This window comes from Rana temporaria, chromosome 1 (assembly GCF_905171775.1).
Source record: "Rana temporaria chromosome 1, aRanTem1.1, whole genome shotgun sequence".
Lineage (NCBI taxonomy): Eukaryota > Metazoa > Chordata > Amphibia > Anura > Ranidae > Rana > Rana temporaria.
In genome coordinates, this window is record NC_053489.1 from 239,049,890 (window position 1) to 239,073,184 (window position 23,295).

The following is a 23,295-nucleotide window of genomic DNA, read 5'->3' on the forward strand; positions in this document are numbered from 1 at the left end:
GGTCTAGTTTGGATGCAGCTTATTCTCTTTACTGCGTAGAAAAAGAAACAACAAAAATTTGACATCTGCCTCTACAGCATCTATGCATTAACAAGTCCTGCTGCTCCAGCTGTGTGAACATTAGGGATGAGCTTCGTATTCGACTCGAACATCGTATGTTCGAGCATGCTTGGCCAATCACAGCTTGCAAAAAACGGAGCCAGGGTGGCTTTGGCCAATTATGGCTCAGGGGGTTTAGTACACACCCCACACTATAAAATGCCGCTTGCAGGTCGGCCTTGTGTAGTGTGTTGCGGTGGTTAAGAGAGGACAGAGAGAGTGTCATTTTTTGCAGGTAGATAGAGCAGGCAGGCAGGCTAGTCAGTTAATGTTACAGTGTGTAGAGGATATATATACATCCCAGGGGTTGTACAAATATTTATACACTGTATAGTTTAGCTAGAACAGTTCTTCCTAATTTACTGGCAGGCAGGTGATTGTGCTAGCTGCAGTATTCTTACATGGTTTATTGCCTGTGTTTGCACCTAAACCTACTTGGTGTGTACTAGCCATGTGTTCTGTAGTTTGCACCTAAAGATTCAGGGGCAGTGATTTTAATGATGCCTAAATAAAAAAAATGAAAAATTCCTTTAAATATTGTACCTGCTGGGTGTCTATAGTATGCCTGTGAAAACATCTTTGAGAACCCGGGTCTTGCCCGAGGGAACATGTATCAATGAAAATTATTTTTTTTAAACGGTCGTTTTTTCAGGAATCCTGAAAAAAAAACGAGAGTTTTTAAAACTTTTTTTCCATTGATACATGTTTCCGTTCGGTCCGTTTGAAGGTTCTGGTGCGAACCGAACGGGGGGGGTGTTTGGCTCATCCCTAGTGAACATGGACAGACCAAGTTCTCAGCCTTGTCGCTCACAGTAAGATATTTGTCAGGCCCTCCACTGGAGGAAGCCACTACCCCCATCCCAGGAGGCCCTCTATGCCAGGGTCAAGGATGTAGAACTCATGGAAAAAATGACAGCTAGGATCCGTGACAAGTTGGATGACCACGACCTTGTCTGGGAGAGGTGGCATACCCGCCATGAGCCGACGGCCAGAACACCGAGGTACCTTGCTATCCATACTCCTCTAGTCTGCCCTCTTTTCTCCCCCCCCCTTCTTTTTTTTCCCCCTTTTTCTGTCCTCTTTTTCTTTGATTCTCAACTACCATTGATGTTACTAAGTGTACAAATAACCGTGATGCTATCCCACTTGACTCGTTTGAGATATTTCTGCTATTGGTGGAAGGACCGGCGACGGAGAGTGAGGGTGCTTGTCCCTTCCCTTTCCTAAGCTGGTCTAACCCTGGACAGGCACGAGCACTTATTGTAATCTTGTACCCTTTTACACGTTTGTACTGCTACTATGTTTTGTATTGAACTTTTACAAAATAAAAAAATTGTTATTTGAAAAAAAAAAAAGATATTTGTCAGACTATCGCCAAAGGAAAATAAGATCTTGCGCTCAACCAACACAAATAATGTGACTAATAATTATTGTGGAAAAAAAATTTGCGCTGTTCCTTTAAATCACAATAACTAACTAATTCATAAATTAATATAATCGGGAATTTTTTTTTTTATATATACAGTACATCCACATTAAAAATGTGCATCTACTGTAATAATATGATACCACCTATAATCGATTAAACTGAAACTGATGAAATAAATATAAAAAAAATTACATAAAGTGCAAAAAAATCAATGTGCAATATATAAAAAAGTGCACCCATATATAAACTAAACAATAAAGTCCACCATACAACATATCTGTTAAAAAAAAGTCAATATGATTTACAAGGTGACAAGGTGCTCGGTGCTTATGGAAAATTCTGCTTAAAAGTGCTTCTTATATTGAGAGTGGCCTCTTACCAGATGACATGGATCTCAAATGACAGAAATCAAACAAGCACACACTCCATTTCCATAGTATGCTATTTTAATGATAAAGCATGCCTAGTGTGGCACAATCAAAGGTGGATTGGACACAAACCCCCCTTGGATTCAAAGGGCCGCTCTCCACACATGTATAGGGTATACAGTAAATAGGGAGAAGCATCATAACGTAAAACAGTTTTAATTAGTTTTATTAAAAAATTAAAGTTGCACTTACATAGAGGCAATATATCACAGGCAGTATATAAAAGACGCAAGCCAGCCGCAGTGTCACCCTACTCACTGGCACGTGATGACGTCAAACGCAAGCTTTGCCAGCCTTGCTTTTAGGTAAAGGGAACCAACATTTAATTTTATTAGGAAATTTGCACCTGCCTTTTTTTTACTTGTTTTAAAAGGTGCATGCTCCAGGGCTACTTACCTTATCATGCCAACATTACTAGGTGAGCTGACCTGGAACAAGCATGTGTATGCAAATACAGAGCTCTCTCTGGAGTGAGTGTTCACTAAATAAAAGACAAGATGGACAGTGTTAAAGAAGTTGTAAAGGGAAAAAAATGTTTGCCTAAAATGAATGTCTGAAAGGTAGACAGACAGAATAGTGTAATGATTCTGTTAAAAAAACGAGTAAATACCTATTAAATTCCTTCATCTATATCACCTCCGGCATTCTAGTTTCTGTTCTCTCATTCACTTCCTGGTTTGCGGCACTCGTTCATGCAAGATCTACATTTCCCAGTATGCATTGCGGCACGCCCAGTAACACCTCCTTGAAGTCTCTAACACGTAGAGAGCGTCCTGCCGCACAGATGTAGTTCCCAGGAGGGGGCGAGCACGTCACTGGCCACCGCAGTAAAGCCTCCCTTTACGGTGGTGAGTAACAATCACATAAGCAGGAAGTGAACAGAACAGAGAAGAAATAGAGCAACTTCTGAGCAAAAACGAACAATGAGGAAGTGAAAAGAGGAATGTCTGCAGGTAAAGGATGCTTATTATGAAAAAAAAAAAATTTCCTTTACAACCCCTTTAAGCTGGCCATACATGGATCAAAATGTGTCTAGTTCAGCAGGGCCCACATGAAATTTCATCCAGCTATGGCTGTTCCTATTTGAGTGAAGTTGACCTAATGATCAACTCCTCTCGAATGGGACTGTTAGAAAATCTGTGTTCAATTAGCCATTCAACTGCAGCACTGATCAGTATATTCTGGCAGTGGAGAAGTCCAGCTGTCAGAATACAATAGTGCAGTGGGGAAGATTCCCCCATACACCTTGAATGTATGTAGGCTTAATGTATGGGGGAATCCATGCCTTAATGTATGGGGGAATCCATGCATTGTTTCTTTTTTGATCAGCGGCCTGGCTGATTAATAAAATAAAATCATCTATGGTCAGAATGTACCTGTGAGACTTTGAGCCTTGAAACTTGAAATTTCAGGTTAGGCACAGCTCTTAGTGGATCAAGAGAAACATATGTAGTCTGGATCACAAGCCAGGCAGCAGATAGAAAGCACTGTGTTCACAAGCCAGACTCAGTACAGGCTACAGAGAATTTGTGTTGAGGTCTGAAGAAAGGGTCGGTGCAGGCGGAAGACAGTAAGGCAAGGTCCAGCATCGGTGTAACAAGCCAGGGTCAGTTACGAAGTAGAAGCAGCAGGCAGGATTGTGTGGATCCCAGTAATTTGGCAAGAAAAAAATGTGAACCTAAATAGATGGTCGAACTGATAGAATACATGATCAGATGCAGGCGAGACTCGCTCAGTTCAATTTAGCACCAGAGATGAGCTCAGACATGCTCGGATCCTAGTTTAAAGCTGCCAAACTATCCCGCCAGGAAGCTGTCACTGAGCATCACCAATCATAAATGGCCGAGGCATTCCCCACTCTGCAGCTGATGGCTTCCTGGCAGGATAGCTCAGGCAATTTCAGATTAGGATCTCCTTATTCAGCCCAAAAATGAAAGTAAAGGTTGCAGTGGTAGAACAAGTAATCCATGCTCCAGGCTGTGGGAAACCTGAGTTCAAGACCCAGTAGATTAAAGCGGTGGTTCACCCGAAAATCAACTTTTTGTCACTAGATCCAGCATACTGCTGACATCTGTAGTATGCTGGATTTATTTTTATTTTTTTTGTATTTATCGTTGTTGCCGTATTTCTTCTTCTGCACCGAGCGCCGTATCCTTCCGGGTATAGGCGTTCATAAATAAAGCTCAGTTGATTGACGGGCTTGGATACCGCGTCACACCTTCCGGAAATAGCCGACGTGACTCTCGGCAATTTACGGCACCTGCGCAGTCAGCTCTACACGGCAGGCGCAGGCGCCGTAAGCAGCGGAGAATCACGTCGGCTATTTCCGGATGGCATGACGCGCTTATTAAGCCTGTCAATCAACTGAGCTTGATTTAGGAACGCCCATTCCCCGACGGATTCCCCGCTCGGAGCCGGAGAAGAGATACGGCAACAACGATAAGTACAAAAAAAAATATATAAAAAATCCAGCATACTGCAGATGTCAGCAGTATGCTGGATCTAGTGACAAAAAGTTGATTTTCGGGTGAACAACCGCTTTAAGTTCCTGACATACAACCTCAGATCATGCACCTCCAAAAAGAAAGCTGGCAATGACTGCTCCCATATTTCTATTCTTGCTGGTTCCTTTAATACTGCTTTATTATGCTATGAATTATAATCTCCAGACTATTGACTCCAGTGTGAAGTAAGATTAAACAACAGCTCATGATTATGCAATTTACAGATTATTTATTACAAAGGTAATGACAGTACATAAATAAAAGATGTGGTGTTGAAATAGAGAGAACACTTTTTTAGTGAATATAAACATTGTGTGAATTTAAAAGAAAAACAAATCACTGACAAAATAAATATCAAAATACATTTTTTAAAACACATAATATATAAGGAGTCTATATAATTTATACAGAGGCACACATCCCAACAAAAGGGCACTAGCTAGCAAGGCACTCCCTTTTTACCTTCAATGACAAGGCACAATTACAAACCAAAATGTGAAAAAAAATGTTGTGCATACATAATACTTGCAACAATTACTGTATGTATTATTGTTTCCCATTTACATGGACTATTAACATTCAGTTGAAAAGTGAAATTAAATTCTTATGCGGCGTACACATGATTGGAAATTCCGACAAGAAAAGTCCGATATGAGCCTTTGGATGGAAATTCCAACTGTTTGTATGCTCCATCGGACTTTTGCTGTCGGAATTTCTGCCAACAAAAGATTGGGAGCAGATTCTCTATTTTTCAGACAGAAAAAATTTCTTTTGGAAATTCCACTCATCTGTATGCAAGTGCCTATTGAACTTCATTGATCTTGGCTCGTCGTACGTTTTGTACGTCACCGCATTCTTAGCGGTCGGAATTTCAGACAAGATTTGTGTGACCGTGTGTATGCAAGACAAGTTTGAGCCGTCATTCTGTCAGAAAAAATCCACGGTTTTCTTGATGGAATTTCCGATCATGTATACAGGGCATAAACCTGCCCTTGAGTGGGTGGTGGACATTATTATTAATTTCTCCCATATGTATTTACATCCTAAATGCTGCAGTTACATTTTGCATCATAAAGCACTCTATGAGCCTCTTAGAACTAGGTTCAGTATATTATTGGGAGCCTGACTTCAGGAAAGAATCCAACCAAATACTATTTTCTTGTCCAATTGAAAGTACTATAATTGGCCGGGGGAGATAGCAGTTAGGGGGTCACAGAATTCAGACATCTAATAATCTATTGAAATTAGTTTTAGAGAGGCACACAGGGAAAGGTTTTCTGGTTAGCAAAGATAATAGCAAGTATATTGTAGTGTCTGCTCTTAAAGGGGTTGTAAACCCTCCTGTTATTTTACCTTAAAGCAGAGTTCCTCCCAAAAATGGAACTTCCGCTTTTCAGAATCCTCCCCCACCTCACATGTGGCACCTTTTTAGGGGGAGGAGGGAGCAGATACCTGTGTAATGCAGGTATCTGCTCCCACTTCCGGGACCTATGCCATGTCCAGCACCTGCCCCCCCCCCACCGCTGTCTTCTGGGAGACACACAGGTCCCACAAGACAGCAGGGACCAGTGGGAACACGCAGCGGGACTCGCGAATGCACAGTAGGGAACCAGGAAGTGAAGCCTGCTGGAAACAGGCGCAAGCCCGCAAGGTAACCCCCCCGCGGGAGAGCGCTTTTTTTGATTGAAAAATTGATGAGAGGATTGGGGAATATTTTTCTCTACCATTCCTAAACTCTGCTTTAAATATAAGATTAACATCATTTCCACGGTGGTCGTTCTGTGATTGAACCTCTCCTAGCAGTTTGTCTTCCTGAGCAGCTTGCAGATCGAACAGTGTTCTTTTCAGATGAGCTACAGCGACCCCTTGCACTGGGTGAGGGACCAGCCGCAGAGGGGCATCCTCCAGAGTCAGAGTCACTGTCTGGTGGTTTCCAGAAGTTTCCTTTCATCTTCTGTGTCTCTAAAGATCTGCTTTCATTGTCATGAGGATGTATAGCTTTGAGTGGAATTTGTTTGGTATTTGGCTTGGAGTTCTGTGGCCATACTACTGGAGGCGGGCTCCAGAGTAGGGGACGAATCCTGACGGTATCTTCTTTCTTTACCCATGGTGCTTCCCAGCCACATTCTTCCACCTTTGGTCCAAACAGTGACTCATCACAATATGAAGGTGAGCGGCTCGTTACCCTAAATAAGAGGGAAATATAATGAAAGGCAAACATACAGTACATTAGTGCTCTTACTGATTGCCAGCCCCAACTGTTGTTTCAGCATTCAACCTTTAAATATTATACCTATGCAAGCTCAATAATGAAATATTTGCCCTTCCCGTTCTTAACTTTACTTATTTTCTCTAGAGAAGGTGAACTTCTCCACTTCAAAAAGCACTTTTCAGTTTAACTCACCACAATTTAAAGAATCCAAATGGGTCATACTGAGATGGTTTGGCACAAGTGCACACAGTGGGACTCCAGCTTCAGAGTGGATCCCCATAGGTACAGGCAGAGGGCAAGGTGCAGCAGGCTTTGGATTGTCTCTTAAAGTGGAATTTTAGTCAGAAAATTAATACCTGATAGATCACTTCAGACTGGCCCATTTTGCAGGTATATCTATGTAAAACATTAAAAAATAAGTGTCTATACAGTTTAAATTCCAGTAATACACTGTCTCACCCTGCTCTGCACATGCTCAGTTGCTCTCTATTTTTAGGCACTGCTAAATTTGTAGAGGCTGATCTGCTGATAGCCTTAAAGTATAATTAAACCCTCCTATGCTTTACAGTCAATGAAGCTGCTCCTGTTTGATCTGCAATTACCAATGGTAATGGAAGTTATGACACTGTGGTTGAGAACACAAGCAAATGTGACAGTTAGCAATCCCGGCATTCCAGGAATGTAACTTTTTTAAAACTGTTAAATCAATGGGTTTGGTTCCTGTTTATTATTTACTGTTCAGGGGCCCTGGGCTTCATCAAAATGGCACCCTCTGTCAATAAGAATCAGGAGCAATGCTGGAGGCAATTTACAGCACACACTCATTTTGGTAGCATAATTATTAATATTCTTTAGCAAGGAACATACATTCCACATTATTTCTTATAAAGTTGTTAAAGCAGTCTTCCAGCCAAAAAAATAATAATTAAAAGCCAGCAGCTACACATACTGCAGCTGCTGGCTTTTAATAAATGGACACATACCTGTCCTGGAGTCCCTCGATGTCGGCACTGCAGCTGATGTTGCCATTGCGGGTAATGGAACCCGGCAGTGTAGCCTTTCAGCTTCACTCTGGGAACCCTACTGCGCATGCACAAGGCCCCGCTCCTCTCTCCTAACGGCCCGGCGGCCAGCGGAGGAGGAGGGAGCCACGGCCCAAACTTCTGGATGTGGGAAAGGATACCTGTCAAAGACAGGTTTCCTGTCCACCCTCCCCCCGAAAGGTGTCAATTGTGGCACCGGAGGGGGGGGGGGGGGAGGAATCAGATGAGCGGAAGTTCCACTTTAGGGTGGAACTCCGCTTTAAGGGTAAAGTTCTGCTTTAAACAGTCCTGCCCTTTAATTCCCTGACTTCACCCATCACACAAACATCAGATGGGAGCCCTGAGCCTCCAACTGTTTCAGCAATGGAAGCTTCCATATTTTTATCCTGATCAGTTCCTTTGACCTACTGCAGTTGAGGCCTTGTTGTTTAGAAACAGTTACAATGAGATGTACAATACCGTCCCAGCTGCTGTCTCAGAAATGGGTTATTGATCTGGAGATGGTGTCCAGTAAAATCTGAGATATATCAAAAAAATATATTGGTCCCCCATTGTAGACATATATGTATTTTCTGCTCTCTACACTGGCCAGCTAATATGGCAGTACTAGGAGCAATGATGATATTTAAACTTTTTTTTTTTAGTAACCAGTAGTAATTTTTTCCCTAAATCACAATGATTCTTGCTTTATAGATGATTGCATTGAGGAATCGAAGAGGCAATGCCTACCTGTAATATGTTTTCTTTCGGGGTGTCCCTGGTGGGGTGCAGCTAGTCCTGCTAATGGTATGACCTTTAGGCTCCTTTTCCTCTTCTGGGCGCCATGAAAGTGATACCTGACCTGGAGAACCTGTGGTCCACTGAAGGGCTGGATCTACTTTGCCCCCAAAGCTGCCAAAGAGGGTCTCATCCACAAAGGAATTCGAAGCTTTAAATCTATACGCACTTCTAGTCTTTCTTGGAGGAAATGAGGTACGATGTCCCGTAATGGAGAGGTCCAGAGACATATCTACAGAAATCATAAAACCAAGCCAGAGGACCTAAAAATGGTACATAGAAGGTCAAAATTATTATCACAATTCATAACCTTCAATAGGCCCGATTCAAAGTAATGTGCAATTCTGCAGATTTTACCTACACATTCACTACATTATCAGTCAAAATAAGGGCCCTTTCACACTGGTGCGTTTTCGCGGTAAAAATAGCGCTATTAAAACACCCATAAAACGCTCCCCATGCCCTCTCCATTGAAATGAATTAAAAACCGCTGTAAAAACTCGGTAAAAACGGAGCGTTAAAATCGCGGTAAAACACAATGAATTTTCAATGACTTTTATCTGTATTGCCAGGATCCGACAATTCATTATAGCCGCGAGTAGTTTAAATTACTTTTTTTTCCCTTTAGAAATTTAATTTTGTGCAGGGACTTTTCTAAGCACGGGAAACATGCGCTACTTTACAGGCATACTATAGACACCCCCCCAGGTACGAAATTTAAAGGAATATTTCACTTTTATTGTTTCACTTAAAGTATTATTAAAATCACTGCTCTTGAAAAAAAATCAGTTTTTAAAACTTTTTTTGCATTGATACATGTCCCCTGGGGCAGGACCCAGGTCCCCAAACACTTTTTATGACAAGAACTTGCATATTAACCTTTAAAATGAGCACCTTTGATTTCTCCCATATAATATATTATATTATATACCCTCCGATTTTTTTTTTTTACACTGTAAGGCAAAAAGTCATAATGAGCTAGTATGCACCGCATACTAGCTCATTATAAAATACTTACCTTAGAACGAGGTGTCGGTTACTCACCTGGTCCACACCGAGGTAGCTGACATGTTGCCTTGGCGTGTCTTCCAGATATTGTGGCTCCAGCCCTGAGTGGCTGTAGCCACGATGTCGTCACTCCCGCGCATGCGAGCGGGAGACTTCTTTCTGTCAAGGTCGGCGTCTGCCGGGCTTTTAGCCGAGAATCCCCTGTGCCGCTGCAGTCAGCAGCTCATTGCTCACGCATGCGTTTGCAAATGTGTGCGGACAAAACCCCTGTTTTTAACGCATACTGTTAGACAGATTAATTGGCTGTTCTGTGAGCTGGTCGGTAAGTAGGCTTGGTTTTTCCCTGGGTTTTGTTGTTACCTGCTTTAGCCTTCCAATGCTACTTACTGCTTTGGCCAGCTATAGATGGGGCGGTGGACATGTTTATGCTTCACCTGTGGTGCTTGTATTGGTCCAGCAGTGCACCAACACCTTTGCAGCCATTGTGCTACATGCTGGGCGTTTGGTGTGCTCCTGCACCTTTAAGGAGGGGTGGCTTCCCTTCAGTCCACCTGCCCTCATCTATCCATTAGAATGCATGTGCCTCCATTGTGGGGGCACTTATTGTTTAGTGTTAGGACCACAGATTACAGGGTGCCTTGGCGCGGCTCACGCATGCGTTTGCAAATGCGTGCGGACAAAACCCCTGTTTTTAACGCATACTGTTAGACAGGTTAATTGGCTGTTCTGCGAGCTGGTCGGTAAGTAGGCTTGGTTTTTCCCTGGGCATTCCCCAGGTTTTGTTGAAAATCTCTTAAACCATACAGGTTTAGGAGATATTTTTTTTACCTACAGGTAAGTTTTATTATAGGCTTACCTGTAGGTAAAAGTAAAAAAAAACTGACTATACAACCACTTTAAAGGGTGTTCCGCGGCTTTCGAATTTACTGCGAACACCCCAAATTGTTTGCTATTCGGCGAACGGGCGAACAGTCAATGTTCGACCCGAACATAAAGCTCATCCCTAGTTATCAGTGTAAACAGTGTGCTGACAGGCTTGCCGGTTATCGGCACTCCTTTACTTGCACAGACACAGCATGCGAGGAAAGGACTGTCGCTAACATGGTAAAGGGCCGCTGTGATTGACCCTTTACACCAATCTGTGGCGATGCACGGCGTAGAGAGTGGGGTTCTGGGAGGACATCTACGGACGTCCTCCCAGAACTATAGTACTGTGTTGTAGCCGTCTTTTGGCTATAGCATGGTATTAAAGTAGTTCTAAAAGCAGAAGTTTTTTTTTTTATCTCCATGCATTCTATCCATGAAGGTAGAAAACCTTCTGCATGCAGCTTCCCCACAGACACCCCCCATTATTTACCGATCGTGATCTGCATAAGAGCTGCTGATCTCCCGGGTTTCTGCCTCCTAATTGGCTGAGACACAGCAGCGAAAGCCATTGGCTCCTGCTGCTATCAATCAAAGCCAGGGAGGAGGACTGAGCCACACTCTACGTGTCCCATAGACATGGCTAGGGAGCGAACAAGTTGCTTGCTATGGGGGCACTCGGCAGAGGGGAGGCTGCTCTGTGCAAAACCATTGCAAAGAGCAGGTAAGTATAACATGTCTGTTATTTATTTTTTATATAAATTGTAGGTTTATTATCACTTTAATATTCTGGCCAATTGAATGCATTAACATTCAAACACTAGATGCACCAAAATGCCTGTACAATACGTGGCTTCTACCATGTTTTTAGACCAGCGTTTTCCTGCCAGGAGTGCTGGTGTCAGAGGGGCTTTTACATACACCCTGTGGGCATGAGGCGTCAAAGTCCCCCTCCCCAGCCTTTTATTCTCTACCCAACCAATCTGAGCAGCCATCTGGGACACAGTGTGTGACAGTGCTGAAGATTGGTCCAGCTCTATAATTGGGGCAGGTAGAGTCCCGAGCTGCGATTGGGGCAGGTATAGTCCCGAGCTGCGATTGGGGCAGGTAGAGTCCCGAGCTGCGTTTGGGGCAGGTAGAGTCCCGAGCTGCGTTTGGGGCAGGTAGAGTTCCGAGCTGCGTTTGGGGCAGGTAGAGTCCCGAGCTGCGTTTGGGGCAGGTAGAGTCCCGAGCTGCGTTTGGGGCCGGTAGAGTTCTGAGCTGTGTGTAAGCTCTGACTAGAGCTCACACAGAGATGTCCCTCTTTTCTCCCAGCAGCTTCAATGCCAGGCAGGGAAGTGAAGTGTATACAGCTGAGGAGGGGCACTAGTCAATGTGTTCCTTTGCCTGCATTGACCACATTCAGGCTCACTGCAGTGCTAAGTTGCCCATTAAGATGCCAAGTCTCAGACCGTGATCAGAGGCCTGCTATTGTGTAGCTTTCCTGAATGGAGGTTCAGTGTTGGTAGCGGGAGGGAAGGAACCTGGGGGTGCCCGGATAACCATACAATCCTCTGTCCCAGCACCTAGAACCCACTAATGTTACCTTCCAGCTCCGCTCCGGGCTCCCATGGTGATAAAACAAACACCTCCCGTCCGGCACCGCCCAATCACCCAGGGAGGGTCCGACTTCCAGCCTCTTCTATCCTAATACATACTCAGCATCTCCGAGGCCACCCGGGAGCCGACTCTCATTATCCACGCTCAGCTTCGGGCTGCCATTAGGAACATAAGAGCCAGACACCATTACTAAAGAGAACGGAAGAAACAACCGCCCCCCATGTTCTGAGCCCAATGGTACAGTCCGGGAAGTCAGTCACATCATCACTTCCGGGTGCAGGGGAAACACGTGTGGTGACCTGTTGGAGTGGGGCATCGTGTGGGACCTGCCAAGCCTGATTGCTGAAGAGTAGACCTGTAGGCATGGCTCAGAAGAAGAAGAAAGGGCACCGGGCACGGAAACCGGCTAAAGACCAAGAGGGAGAGGGCAGCGACACCGGGGAGTTTGATGTCACCACTGGGGTCCCCGAACAGGATGAAGTGGTGAGAGCCTGGAATGAGTTCGAGCGATCACCCCATAGATCACCTCGATGTGATCTCTGTGGACACAGGGAACTGTCAGCATCCCAGACAGGAAATCTAGGCTTTTTCATATATGTACCTATTTTGTTTGCTAGTTCTTTTTCCATCTCGTAAAAAAAAAAAAAGATTTAGAAGGCCTGAAAGTTTGTCCGGCCTCTTGCCTATGATACTCCTGTTTGAGCATCTACCGTTTTGTTTTGTTTTTACTTTTTAATGTTTTTGCAGGTATTTATGCGCATTTTCGTGTATATGCGCTTGTGCAATTTAGTGCTTGTTTTTGTGCAAGTACGTGAAAACCTATTCTTGCGTTCTCATTCTGCACAATATGTAAATGGACATTTGAGCGCATGAGGCCTAAATTACTGACCAAAAATCCGATTTATTTTAAGAATGCTTGGCGCTTGTTTGCACGCCTGTGTGCATGGGCACATTACAATTATTGGGCAGTAAGAAACAAAAACTGTACTGAGCTTTTTAACCACTTCCCGACGGCCGTACGACTATATACGGCCGCAGGGTGGTTCTACTTCTCTGGGGCGCCGTGTTTTTACGGCCGCCCCTTTCCACGTTCCCCGCGCGCACTCCCGAGCGCGCAGCGGGGAACTTCTGTGCTGGCCGTGTCCCTTGGACACAGCCAATCAAAGATCGCCGTGAACGGCCAATCGGAGTGGCCGTTTGCTAGGCGATCTGTGCGGCCAATGAGAGATGATCTCATATGTTTACATATGAGATCATTTCTCATTGCCGGCTCTCACACTGACAGCGTCCTGTCAGGGAGAGAGGAGACCGATCTGTGTCTCTTGTACATAGGGACACAGATCGGTCACCCCCCTTCCCCCACAGTTAGAACAATATATAGGGAATACATTTAACCCCTTCCTCACCCCCTAGTGTTAACCCCTTCCCAGCCAGTCACATTTATACAGTAATTAGTGCATATTTATAGCACTGATTGCAGTATAAATGTGAATGGTGCCAAAAATGTGTCAAGTGTCCGCCATAATGTCGCAATAAAAATCGCAGATCGCCGCCATTACTAGTAAAAAATAAAATAATAAAAAACAATAATTCTGTCCCTTATTTTGTAGGCGCTATAACTTTTGCGCAAACCAGTCGCTTATTGCTATTTTTTTGTTTTCTTTACTAAAAATATGTAGAATACTTATCGGCCTAGACTGAGGAAAACATTTTTTTATTTTATTTTTTAAATTGAGCTATTTATTATAGCAACAAGTAAAAAAAATATATATATATTTTTTTCAAAATTGTCGCTCTATTTTTGTTTATAGCCCAAAAAATAAAAACCGTAAAGGTGATCAAATACCACCAAAAGAAAGCTCCATTTGTGGGGAAAAAAGGACGTCAATTTTGTTTGGGAGCCACGTCGCACGACCGCGCAATTGTCAGTTAAAGTGACGCAGTGCCGAATCGCAAAAAGTCCTCTGGGCAGGAAGGGGGTTTAAGTGCCCAGTAAGGAAGTGGTTAAAGCTTCAGTGTGCAAGAGGCCTTACTGTTTGAGTCTTGTAGAGGAGAGTTCCCTTCACTTTCTGCTCACCAGGAATGTTCGGACACCAGTCCATACCCACCTGATCTATCCTGCCAGGAAGCTGCCAAAGCGGACAGCCAATCGTAGGCTGCAGAGGCATGCCTCTCTCTCCCTGCAGCTGTGCGTATACAAACAGCTGGTCCTCATGCTTGAACTGCCTATGATTGGGTGTCTGCTTTGACAGCTTCCTGGCAGGAAAGCTTAGGTGGGCTTGGATCCATGTCTGAACACTCCTTAGCGCATTCCTAGGTTACCAGAAGGGGTCTCTCCAATCAAAAATATTCCTTCTGTTCTGGCGACAGCTCTTTGACCAAATCACAGTAACGCATATATAATATGCGCTAATCCATTACAGTGCCATTCCACACTCTAAAACAAGGCTTTCTCTGATTGGATGAGATGAAGATGACATCATGATATCCACCTCATCCATTCAGAGAACATCTTGCATTCATTCAATAATACAAGGCGTTCTCTTAATGGCGGCAGTGCCCAGCGAGTGATCGGCTGTCATCACTATGCAGTAGGACAGCCACCCAGCACTGGACTCGGAGGATTACTGTTATCACCATAGTAGTGGCAGCTACTGCAGTGTTTTGCAGCTTCAACAGGGATCAGTCAGGTAGGAGGAATGCATCCAAGGTGGACCAATGTCGCCCTGTAATAAGAATCATATCTGGAGTTTTAATCTTCATATATTGGCCATAGGAATGCAGGTTTCAAGCTTTGTCATGAGACTTAATTTCTATATTTTTTGTTGTCTCATGAACTGTACCACCTTCTACATCTTTCTTTTGCCCTGTAATGTTTCCTGCCATAGTAATAGGTCTTTAAGTGTAACTGTAGTCTGCTCACATAATTTGTAATAAAAACATCTTTGCCCTTCTGAAGCTTCCCTCCAACCACGTTGCATATTATTTTATTGACAAATATGCTGCAGAAATCTCCCTCCACTTAGTCTGAATGCAACCATTTTAACTATGGGCAGGTGAAGCTCCCGCCTGTTCACTTCCTGGATTTACACAGAGGGACACCTCCAGCTCTGATTGGCCCTCTTAGGACTCCCCCCCCCCCCCCCTTCCTGGCAAACTCTCACACGAGAGAGAGCTGTGCGTGAGGTAATAAGCCTAGGCTTTTTATCAGACAAATAGGAAGTGGGCTGTATAAGGTATTTACTGGCAGAAAAAAAGTTTTACTATCCAAAGTTAAAACAACAAGGGCAGAAGATTTAATAGGTGGTAAGATGAAAACAATTGTGAAGGTCCGCTTTAAGGATTGTGTGGGATTGGGTGCTGTTGTCACTACAGAGAAGTGCTCAGATTAGCACATTAAGATGCCTTGGGTTTTTGTGGTCCTCTTGTGCACAAGACAATGTTGTGAAAAGGTATTAGGAAGAGGTGTCAGCTGCCTTTGGTTTGCTTTTTAAAGTGGTTGTAAAGGCTGAATGTGGTGTGTGTGTTTTTTTTTTAACCTTTGTGCATTCTATGCATGCAGGTAAAAACCTTCTGTGTAGCTGCCCCGCTAATACTTACCTGAGCCACCTCTCGGCACAGCAATGTGCATGAGGGCAGCGGCTCTCCCAGGTCTCTGCCTCCTCATTGGCTCAGACACAGCAACAGGAGCCATTGGCTTCTGCTGCTGTCAATTTCAGCTAGTAAAGGGGATGGGGCCGACCTGCACTCTGTGAGTACACCCATAGCAAGTGACTTGCCATGGCGGCAGTCGGCAAGGGGGAGAGTCCAGGAGTGTCGGGGGACCTGAGAAGAGAAGGATTGGGACTGCTCTGTGCAAAACCACTACTCCGTTCAGGTAAGTATAACATGTTGTTTATTAGTTCTAAAAAAAAAAAAAACACAACACAAGTCTTTACTACAACTTTAAGGCCTTTTTCACACGGACGGTAAGAACAGATGGTTCTTATTAAGATTAAGACCCACCTTAATCTTATCATACAGCCAGAGTGCGCTGTTTACATGCTGTGGGGCTTTGCGTCATGGCAGCAGGAAATGTAACATGGCTTGTTGAGTTTACCAGCTGCACCATCTGTCAAAGGTCAAGTCAACAGCACCTGTGAGCCAAACCCTTGGCCTGTGTTTGTGGCATATCACTTTATTTAAGAATTGCTTTTCAGCAAAGAAAATAAAGAAAAAAACAGGCATACAGGAGGCTGCAGAATCGACTCCGGAACACTTGAAAGTAGCTGTTTAGCTGTCTTGTGAAATGTGATCCACAGCGGATCACTTTTCAGAAATCCCAAGTGTGAATTTAGATTCAGGGTTGGAGCACTGACGGGTGGGGTTAAAATCTGTTTAAGCTGTTGACTTTAGTTTCTAGAAATGTTTTATTAGGCCCCTTTTTCACAGAGAGGCCCGTTCCAATCAGCATGGGATCCTCTCACAGATCCCATGCTCTTTGGGCGGTCGGGTTTAAACAAACTCCACTGTCCATTTACACTGCACTGTCTCCATTCCTGCCCACATCGAGGAGAATGGGTCCTCTTCTGTTTATTTTTAGCGGATCAAAGGTAGGTGGGTGTAAACAGACACAAGTCCGTTTAAACCCACCATCCATAGGGATGAATGGTCCGTGTGAATATGACAGGGGCGTTATGTGAAAGGGGCCTTAATGTTTATCTTATTCACATTTTTACTTTAAATTTACATTTAAGAGATTAATAAAAAAAAAAGTTATTTTCAATGTATTGTGTTTTTTTATTTTCTTCCCTCCATAAAGCGCCTCCCATCGTTCCCCACCGCAGATGGTGGTTCGGATACAGAATTGGACACTAGACAACTGGTCCGAGCACAGAACAAAAAGAAAAAAAAGTCAGGAGGGTTTCAATCAATGGGTATGTTTTTGTCTGGTGTTAAAAAAACAAAAAACTGTTGGGACATAACTAAGTGGAACGTTGCTTGAAACGGAGTTCAACCCAAAAGTGGAACTTCCGCTCATTTGTCTCATTCCCTCGGGGCTTTCACACTGGAGAGACAGCAGCAGCTGTTTCAGGTTGGTTTGTAGGCGCAATTTTTTAGCATCTTAGTGCCTGCAAACCGACCCAGTGTGAAAGGGGTCTAAAAGTCAGCAGCTGCTGGCCTTTAATTTTTTCAGGGGTGAGCGGACCCCTGCTTTAAAAAGGTTCACCACTCTGTTAAAAAAAAAAAAAAAAAGTCAGCAGCTACAAATCCTGTAGCTGCTGACTTTTAATAACGGAACACTTACCTGTCCAGGGAATCGGCGTTGTCCTCATCCGAGCTTGTTCATAACTAGCCTTTGGGTTCCCTGTGCTGCTGGCATCTTAAATGCAGGCAGCTGGCTTTGCTGCTTTGCAGCCAGCATCCCACTGTGTATGCAAGAGCCGCGCTGCACTTTGTAAATGTTTCCGCAGTCTTCGGGAGGGGGAGAGAAGAACCTCCGCTCAGATCACCCAGGCAAAACTAGGTACCCAGTCCGTCCCTAAAACAATGATTTCCCCTTTTGGGTGAAGCTCTGCTTTAATCTATATTGTACTTGGTAAAAAAGCCTATCACAATCTTTCAAAGGACTTGCACTGATTCCTGAGCATTGCATTATCTGCTTTTATCAACAAAAAAAAAAGACCTAGATTATAACTCTCTTTTTAATGGGGCGTCAATGTGTTTTTTAGATAGATATACATGAGACAGAGCATGGACAGACTTATGTTATTTTAAAGGAGCAGTATGGGTTTGTTTTTTCTTTTACCCCCATAATACTACATCTGTCTCCTGGCGTCTTTGAACCGAGCCATCGAACGCCGCCGATGGCTCGTTTTCACAGATTCCCGAGAGGAGAGCTGCTGCCTGTTAATCAGCAGCTCTCCTGCTCCTTCACTCCCACTGGAGCGCTGAGCTGTAGAGAGGCGGGAAGCGGCTCGCTGAGACTGCCATTAGTCCAGGCACCTGGAGGATTCAGAGTTGAGGTGACACAGTGTCTGGACTGATCCTGGTGACGTCAGCGGAGAACGGACTTCAGTCCGCTCTCTGAAAACGGGTCACAGGAGTGCAAAACAAATTGCACTACTGTGACCCATAGGAGAAGCCAAGGCTGGACTTCTCCTTTTATACCAATTTACATTAGTAAATAATACATCACAGAGAAAATGTTTGCCCATTTAACTTGACATGCATGAAAGACATTATTGTGGCTTTCAGTTTTGTAGAAAATATTTGTAATTCTTTACATTTGCTCACCAGGTCTTAGTTATCCTGTGTTTAAGGGTGTGATGAAGAAAGGTTACAAGGTTCCAACACCAATTCAAAGAAAGGTGAGGCTGTTAGAGCTTGGCTTCTTAGAACGCATCATTGCATGTTGGTTTCTGTACTGAACTTGTATCTCTGCAGAGATGTAATGTCTCCATCTCTTCTTCATACTAGGTAGTACCTGTCATTCTGGATGGCAAGGATGTGGTAGCTATGGCACGAACTGGCAGTGGTAAAACTGCTTGTTTCCTCATCCCGATGTTTGAGAAGCTGAAGGCTCACGTTGCACAAACTGGAGTCCGTGGACTTATTTTATCACCTACCAGAGAACTTGCCCTGCAGACTCTGAAGTTCACCAAAGAGGTACAAGGCCTGATCACACTGCTTTTTTTTTTTTTATGGTTTTTGTTTGCTTGTTCTGATTGTTACCTCTTCAATGTTGTGAACGTTTTCTTTTTCCATTTTATAATAGTAACATTATTAATGGTTTTCTGTTACAGCTTGGAAAATTTACTGGTTTGAAGACTGCTCTTATTTTGGGTGGGGACAAGTAAGTTTTTGAAACATTCCATCATACTGAATGAATGGCAAAATACATTTTAACCTTTTTCAGTGATGTAGGTCTTGCGTAGTGTAAACAGACTGCAGGCGGCGTTGTGATTCAGGCTGCTTTATAATCTCTTGTAGGTGCTGGGCCCAAGTCACTTTCTGGTATCCTACCTAGACTTGGTGTATATTCTTCCTCATCCAAGAACCCTAGAAATAATGCAAACTTTCGTTCCGCTTTAAGTATAATCGACAAAAAAAACACATGAATTGTAAACCTGCTTTGTCACAAATGTACAAAAATGACAATTGTGCCATTCATGTTCGGTATTACCCAGCATACCAGGGTGAGGGCCAAAATTCACTTTTAACTCTAAACTGATGAACGTAAAAGCTTTTACGGCATTGCCTATGCACAATGTTGGGTACTGTAGTGTGTTTTTTTTTTTCCCAACCCTCTCTTTTTATTACAATATTTGTTTTTTTATTATTATTGTGTTTGTGGGCACTAAAATTATTTGAAGGCAGGAAAATCAGGCTTCTAGTAACATAGTGAAACTGTTTGTTAAAGGAACACAGAGGAGGGGTTTCTGGTTAACCAATATAACAGTAGGTATATTGGGGTAGATTTACTAAAACTGGTGCACACAGAATCTGGTGCAGCTGTGCATAGAAACCAATTGATGTCAACTTGTTCAATTAAGCTTTGACAATAAAACCTAGAAGCCGATTGGTTATTATGCACAGCTGCCCCAGATTCTGTGTGCAAAAGTTTTAGTAAGTCTCCCCTGGGGGGTTGATTTACTAAAACTGGAGCATTCAAAATTCGGTGCAGTTATGCATAAAAACTGATCACCTTCCAGTGTGGTGTGTTGTTTTTTTTTTTTTTTTGTCAAAGCTGAAGTTAGAAGCTGATTTTGCACTCTCCAGTCCCCATTGTGTCTGCTTTTAGGCAGGATATTTAGTTTTATTCCATTTAACAATGTCTTTGTAAGAATTTATCTCTAGTATACTCAACAGTATATCGATGTATCTTTTCCTGTAGGATGGAAGATCAGTTTGCTGCTCTACATGAAAACCCTGATATGTGAGTAATTTTTGTTGTTCTTTATGTCTTCTGTTCCTCAAACACCACTGGGGACTGACTGTGCTTGTAAATGATCTTTGAATACCTCAAACCTTTTTACTTATTTAGAATCATTGCTACCCCTGGCCGTCTGATGCACGTGTCAGTAGAGATGAATCTGAAGTTGCGCAGTGTTGAGTATGTGGTCTTTGATGAGGCAGACAGGTAAGTAGCTGTTTGTACTACAGATAACCTGCACTTCATGTCCGTTGCTCACTGCATTTTGCTCATTTGTTTTTTCTTTATTATACTTTTCAAAGACTTTTTGAAATGGGGTTTGCTGAGCAACTGCAGGAGATCATTGCCCGTCTTCCTGAAACTCGCCAAACCTTGCTTTTCTCAGCCACTCTTCCCAAGATGCTGCTAGAATTTGCCCGTGCAGGTAAGATGGATACATCCACTGCAATAAGACAAAAACATTGTTTATCTAAGGACACAGGATATCGGTGAAGTGTAAGCCTAGTCTATAGATGGTTGGCTTTTTGAGTATATTGCTTTTCCCATCTGAACTATACACCTAACTGGTGGTTGTAAACCTCAGTCTTGAAATTTTAACTAAGCACATACAGAATATCTGCAGTGTTTACTTATCTCCCTCCAAAGCTCCAAGTGTTTCTTTCTGGTGCTTCATTCCTGTGTTATGAGCATGAGTCCCTTCTGAGAAGTTTTCCTAAACATGAGATACATTTGTGAGGCGGAGAGAGCTCAGCACACAGCTTGTCTATTCAGAACAAAGCTCTGTATCCTTCCTTTGCTCCTGTTTGGTGTGTGTGTGTGCCTTTCTCACATGGTGTAACTGCAGCTCTCTCCTCCCTCTCCTCTGCTTCTCACAGATGCAGAATGATTTTGACTTGATTCTGCTCTTTTGAAGGGGTGTAGGGAGGAGAAGAAGTAAAACCTATGTAGGGGATTTATTTTTTAATCTGTGTATCATCTGAGGCCAGTCACTTTGCTGGTTATAGGAGAGGGTTTACAACCACTTTAAGAAAGCAATCCAGAGACTAAACATAAGAGGATGAACACCCTATGAAAAAGTATAGTTTTGAAAATAGCCAGAAATGGCATGAAGTTAAAAGTCCTTTTAAAGTTCACATTTCTTTACCTTGGGTAAAAGCTGGTTAGGTACAGTGAGGGGGGGAAAAGGTATTTGATCCCCTGCTGATTTTGTATGTTTGCCCACTGACAAAGAAATGATCAATCTATAATTGTAATGTTAATTTTGTCTCTCACTGTTAAAATAAACCTAACAAAAATATCCAGAAAAACGCACTTCAAAAAAAGTTATAAATTTGATTTGCATTTTAATAAGTGAAAAAAATATTTGATCCCCCTATCAATCAGCAAGATTTGTTTCCCAAGTGTCTTCTATACAGGTAACGAGCTGAGATTAGGAGCACTCTCTTAAAGGGAGTGCGCCTTATCTCAGCTTGTTACCTGTATAACCGACACCTGTCTACAGAAGCAATCAATCAGATTCTAATCTCTCCACCATGATAGATTGAGAGCTGCCCAAGGATGTCGGGGTCAAGATTGTAGACCTACACAAGGCTGGAATGGGCTACCAGACCATCGCCAAGCAGCTTTGTGAGAAGGGATGATGGACGGGACCATGTACTGTCAAATCTTGGGTGAGAATCTCCTTCCCTTAGCCAGGGCTTTGAAAATGGGTCGTAAATGGGTATTCCAGCATGACAGTGACCCAAAACGCACGGCCAAGGCAACAAAGGAGTGGCTCAAGAAGAAGTGCATTTTAGGTCCTGGAGATCTCCAAACCTTATTCCCATAGGAAATATGAAGAGGGAGCTGAAGGTTTGAGTTACCAAACGTCAGCCTCGAAACCTTAATGACCTGGATAGGATCTGCAGAAGAGGAGTGTGACATAATCTCTCCTGAGATGTGTGCAAACCTTTGGCCAACTACAAGAAACGCATAACCTCTGCGATTGCCAACAAGGGTTTTGCCACCAAGTACTAAATCATGGTTTTCTGGATTATTATTATTTTTTTCTCCCACTGTTAATAAACCTACTATTTAAATTATAGACTGATCATTTCTTTGTCAGTGGGCAAATGTACAAAATCAGCAGAGGATCAAATACTTTTTTTCTTTTACTATATTCTATGTCAGGAGGTGTATCGCTAATGAGGGAAAGCAGCATTGGTAATGTCCAACATCTCACAGCCAGGACATAAAACTTATAGGTCTATTCTTCTTTCCAGATAAAAGGATTTTACTGTCGCCATGATAAATATTACAAAATTTATTGAAAGTGGTGTAATAAGAGTGTTTTTTTTTTTTTTTCTCCTGACTGTAGGTCTTACCGAACCTGTACTAATCCGTCTAGATGTTGACACAAAGCTAAGTGATCAGTTAAAGGTAAAGTGACGGAATAAAGTATAGGTAGACTTTAATTTCTGGCAGAACTGCTACTGATATTTTCTTTTTTTTTTCTTTCTCATCTTAGTTGGCATTTTTTCATGTGAGGGCTGAAGATAAACCTGCTGTACTTCTACATCTTTTGCGCTGCATTGTGAAACCTCAGGAACAAACGGTTGTCTTTGTGGCCACCAAACATCATGCTGAGTATCTCAAAGAGGTCAGAGCTAAAGCAGATGCATGTATATCCAAACGTATGGCATACAGATGTGCAGGGCTATATCTAACGTAAAAATGAATGGAGACTATATTAATCTCAGGCTTGCAATAAAGAATGACTATACTTTCCCTTTTATATTATACATGTGTACCTGATGGGCATTCACATTAGTAGTTCCTCACTATAGCTAGCAACATGCAAGTTCTTTTAATTTATTAGTTTGTCACCCTACCCTTTTTTCTTTCTTTATGCAGTCAACGTAAACCTTTGCATTGTGCTTAGAACGTCTGTGTTCTGTATGCAATCATGGAGTGGCTGGGAGTCGGTCTGCATGTTGCATACGTTTAGTATGGATATAAATGACATCTAATATAACATGTTCTGCAAGTAAACATTGTCTACTTTATTATGGAATAACATCATCTAGAATGACTGACTTATTTAGATCTAGTGCATACAGGAACTGCAATGATGAATGGAAGCACAAGTTGGACCAGTAATAAACTCAAATGGGTGTAGAGAAAAACCGGGACGGCCGCACTCCAAAAATAAAAATTTGTTCCTTTTAATAAAAACTGGTCACAACATAAACAGCAAAAAATCTGGAAAAGAGCTAACACGTTTCACACAGTGCTTATTCATAGTGAATAAGCACTGTATGATAGTGTGAAACGTGTTAGCTCTTTTCCTGATTTTTTGCTGTGACATGTTTATGCTGTGACCAGTTTTTATTAAAAGGAACACATTTTTATTTTTGGAGTGCGGCCGTCCCGGTTTTT

At 42.9% G+C, this 23,295-nt stretch overlaps 2 protein-coding genes across 3 annotated transcripts in view; one reads left to right on the plus strand and one right to left on the minus strand.

Moving 5' to 3' along the window:
• Positions 1-6,053: 6,053 nt before the first annotated feature.
• Positions 6,054-12,177, minus strand: RITA1 (RBPJ interacting and tubulin associated 1). 2 transcript variants are annotated; one of them, XM_040351924.1, is made up of 3 exons: positions 12,062-12,177; positions 8,445-8,755; positions 6,054-6,646 (listed from the first exon to the last, which is right to left on the minus strand). In XM_040351924.1, the coding sequence occupies exons 2-3, from the start codon at positions 8,735-8,737 to the stop codon at positions 6,220-6,222; spliced, it is 720 nt and encodes a 239-aa protein (XP_040207858.1). In that variant the 5' UTR covers positions 8,738-8,755; positions 12,062-12,177; the 3' UTR covers positions 6,054-6,219. The 2 variants fall into 2 exon arrangements, with proteins under 2 accessions (XP_040207858.1, XP_040207857.1); XM_040351923.1 differs by having other exon boundaries at positions 11,950-12,132.
• A 6-nt stretch (positions 12,178-12,183) lies between these two features.
• DDX54 (DEAD-box helicase 54) overlaps positions 12,184-23,295 on the plus strand; it is a 30,125-nt gene continuing 19,013 nt past the window's right edge. The window contains exons 1-10 of the mRNA XM_040351922.1: positions 12,184-12,446; positions 16,765-16,879; positions 18,243-18,313; positions 18,423-18,611; positions 18,749-18,798; positions 19,840-19,881; positions 19,990-20,085; positions 20,181-20,302; positions 22,235-22,296; positions 22,385-22,516. Of these exons, the coding sequence (XP_040207856.1) occupies positions 12,327-12,446; positions 16,765-16,879; positions 18,243-18,313; positions 18,423-18,611; positions 18,749-18,798; positions 19,840-19,881; positions 19,990-20,085; positions 20,181-20,302; positions 22,235-22,296; positions 22,385-22,516 (999 nt within the window). The 5' untranslated portion in view covers positions 12,184-12,326. The remainder of the gene's footprint in view (positions 12,447-16,764; positions 16,880-18,242; positions 18,314-18,422; positions 18,612-18,748; positions 18,799-19,839; positions 19,882-19,989; positions 20,086-20,180; positions 20,303-22,234; positions 22,297-22,384; positions 22,517-23,295) is intronic.

What these genes read in the sequence shown, in the direction of transcription:
- RITA1 (XM_040351924.1), bottom strand. Translation starts at nt 8,737, where the DNA reads ATGATTTCTGTAGATATGTCTCTGGACCTCTCCATTACGGGACATCGT. An exon ending in CGAAAGAAAACATATTACAG is followed by an intron (nt 6,647 to 8,444) that starts GTAGGCATTGCC and finishes CCTCTTATTTAG; the next exon opens with GGTAACGAGCCGCTCACCTT.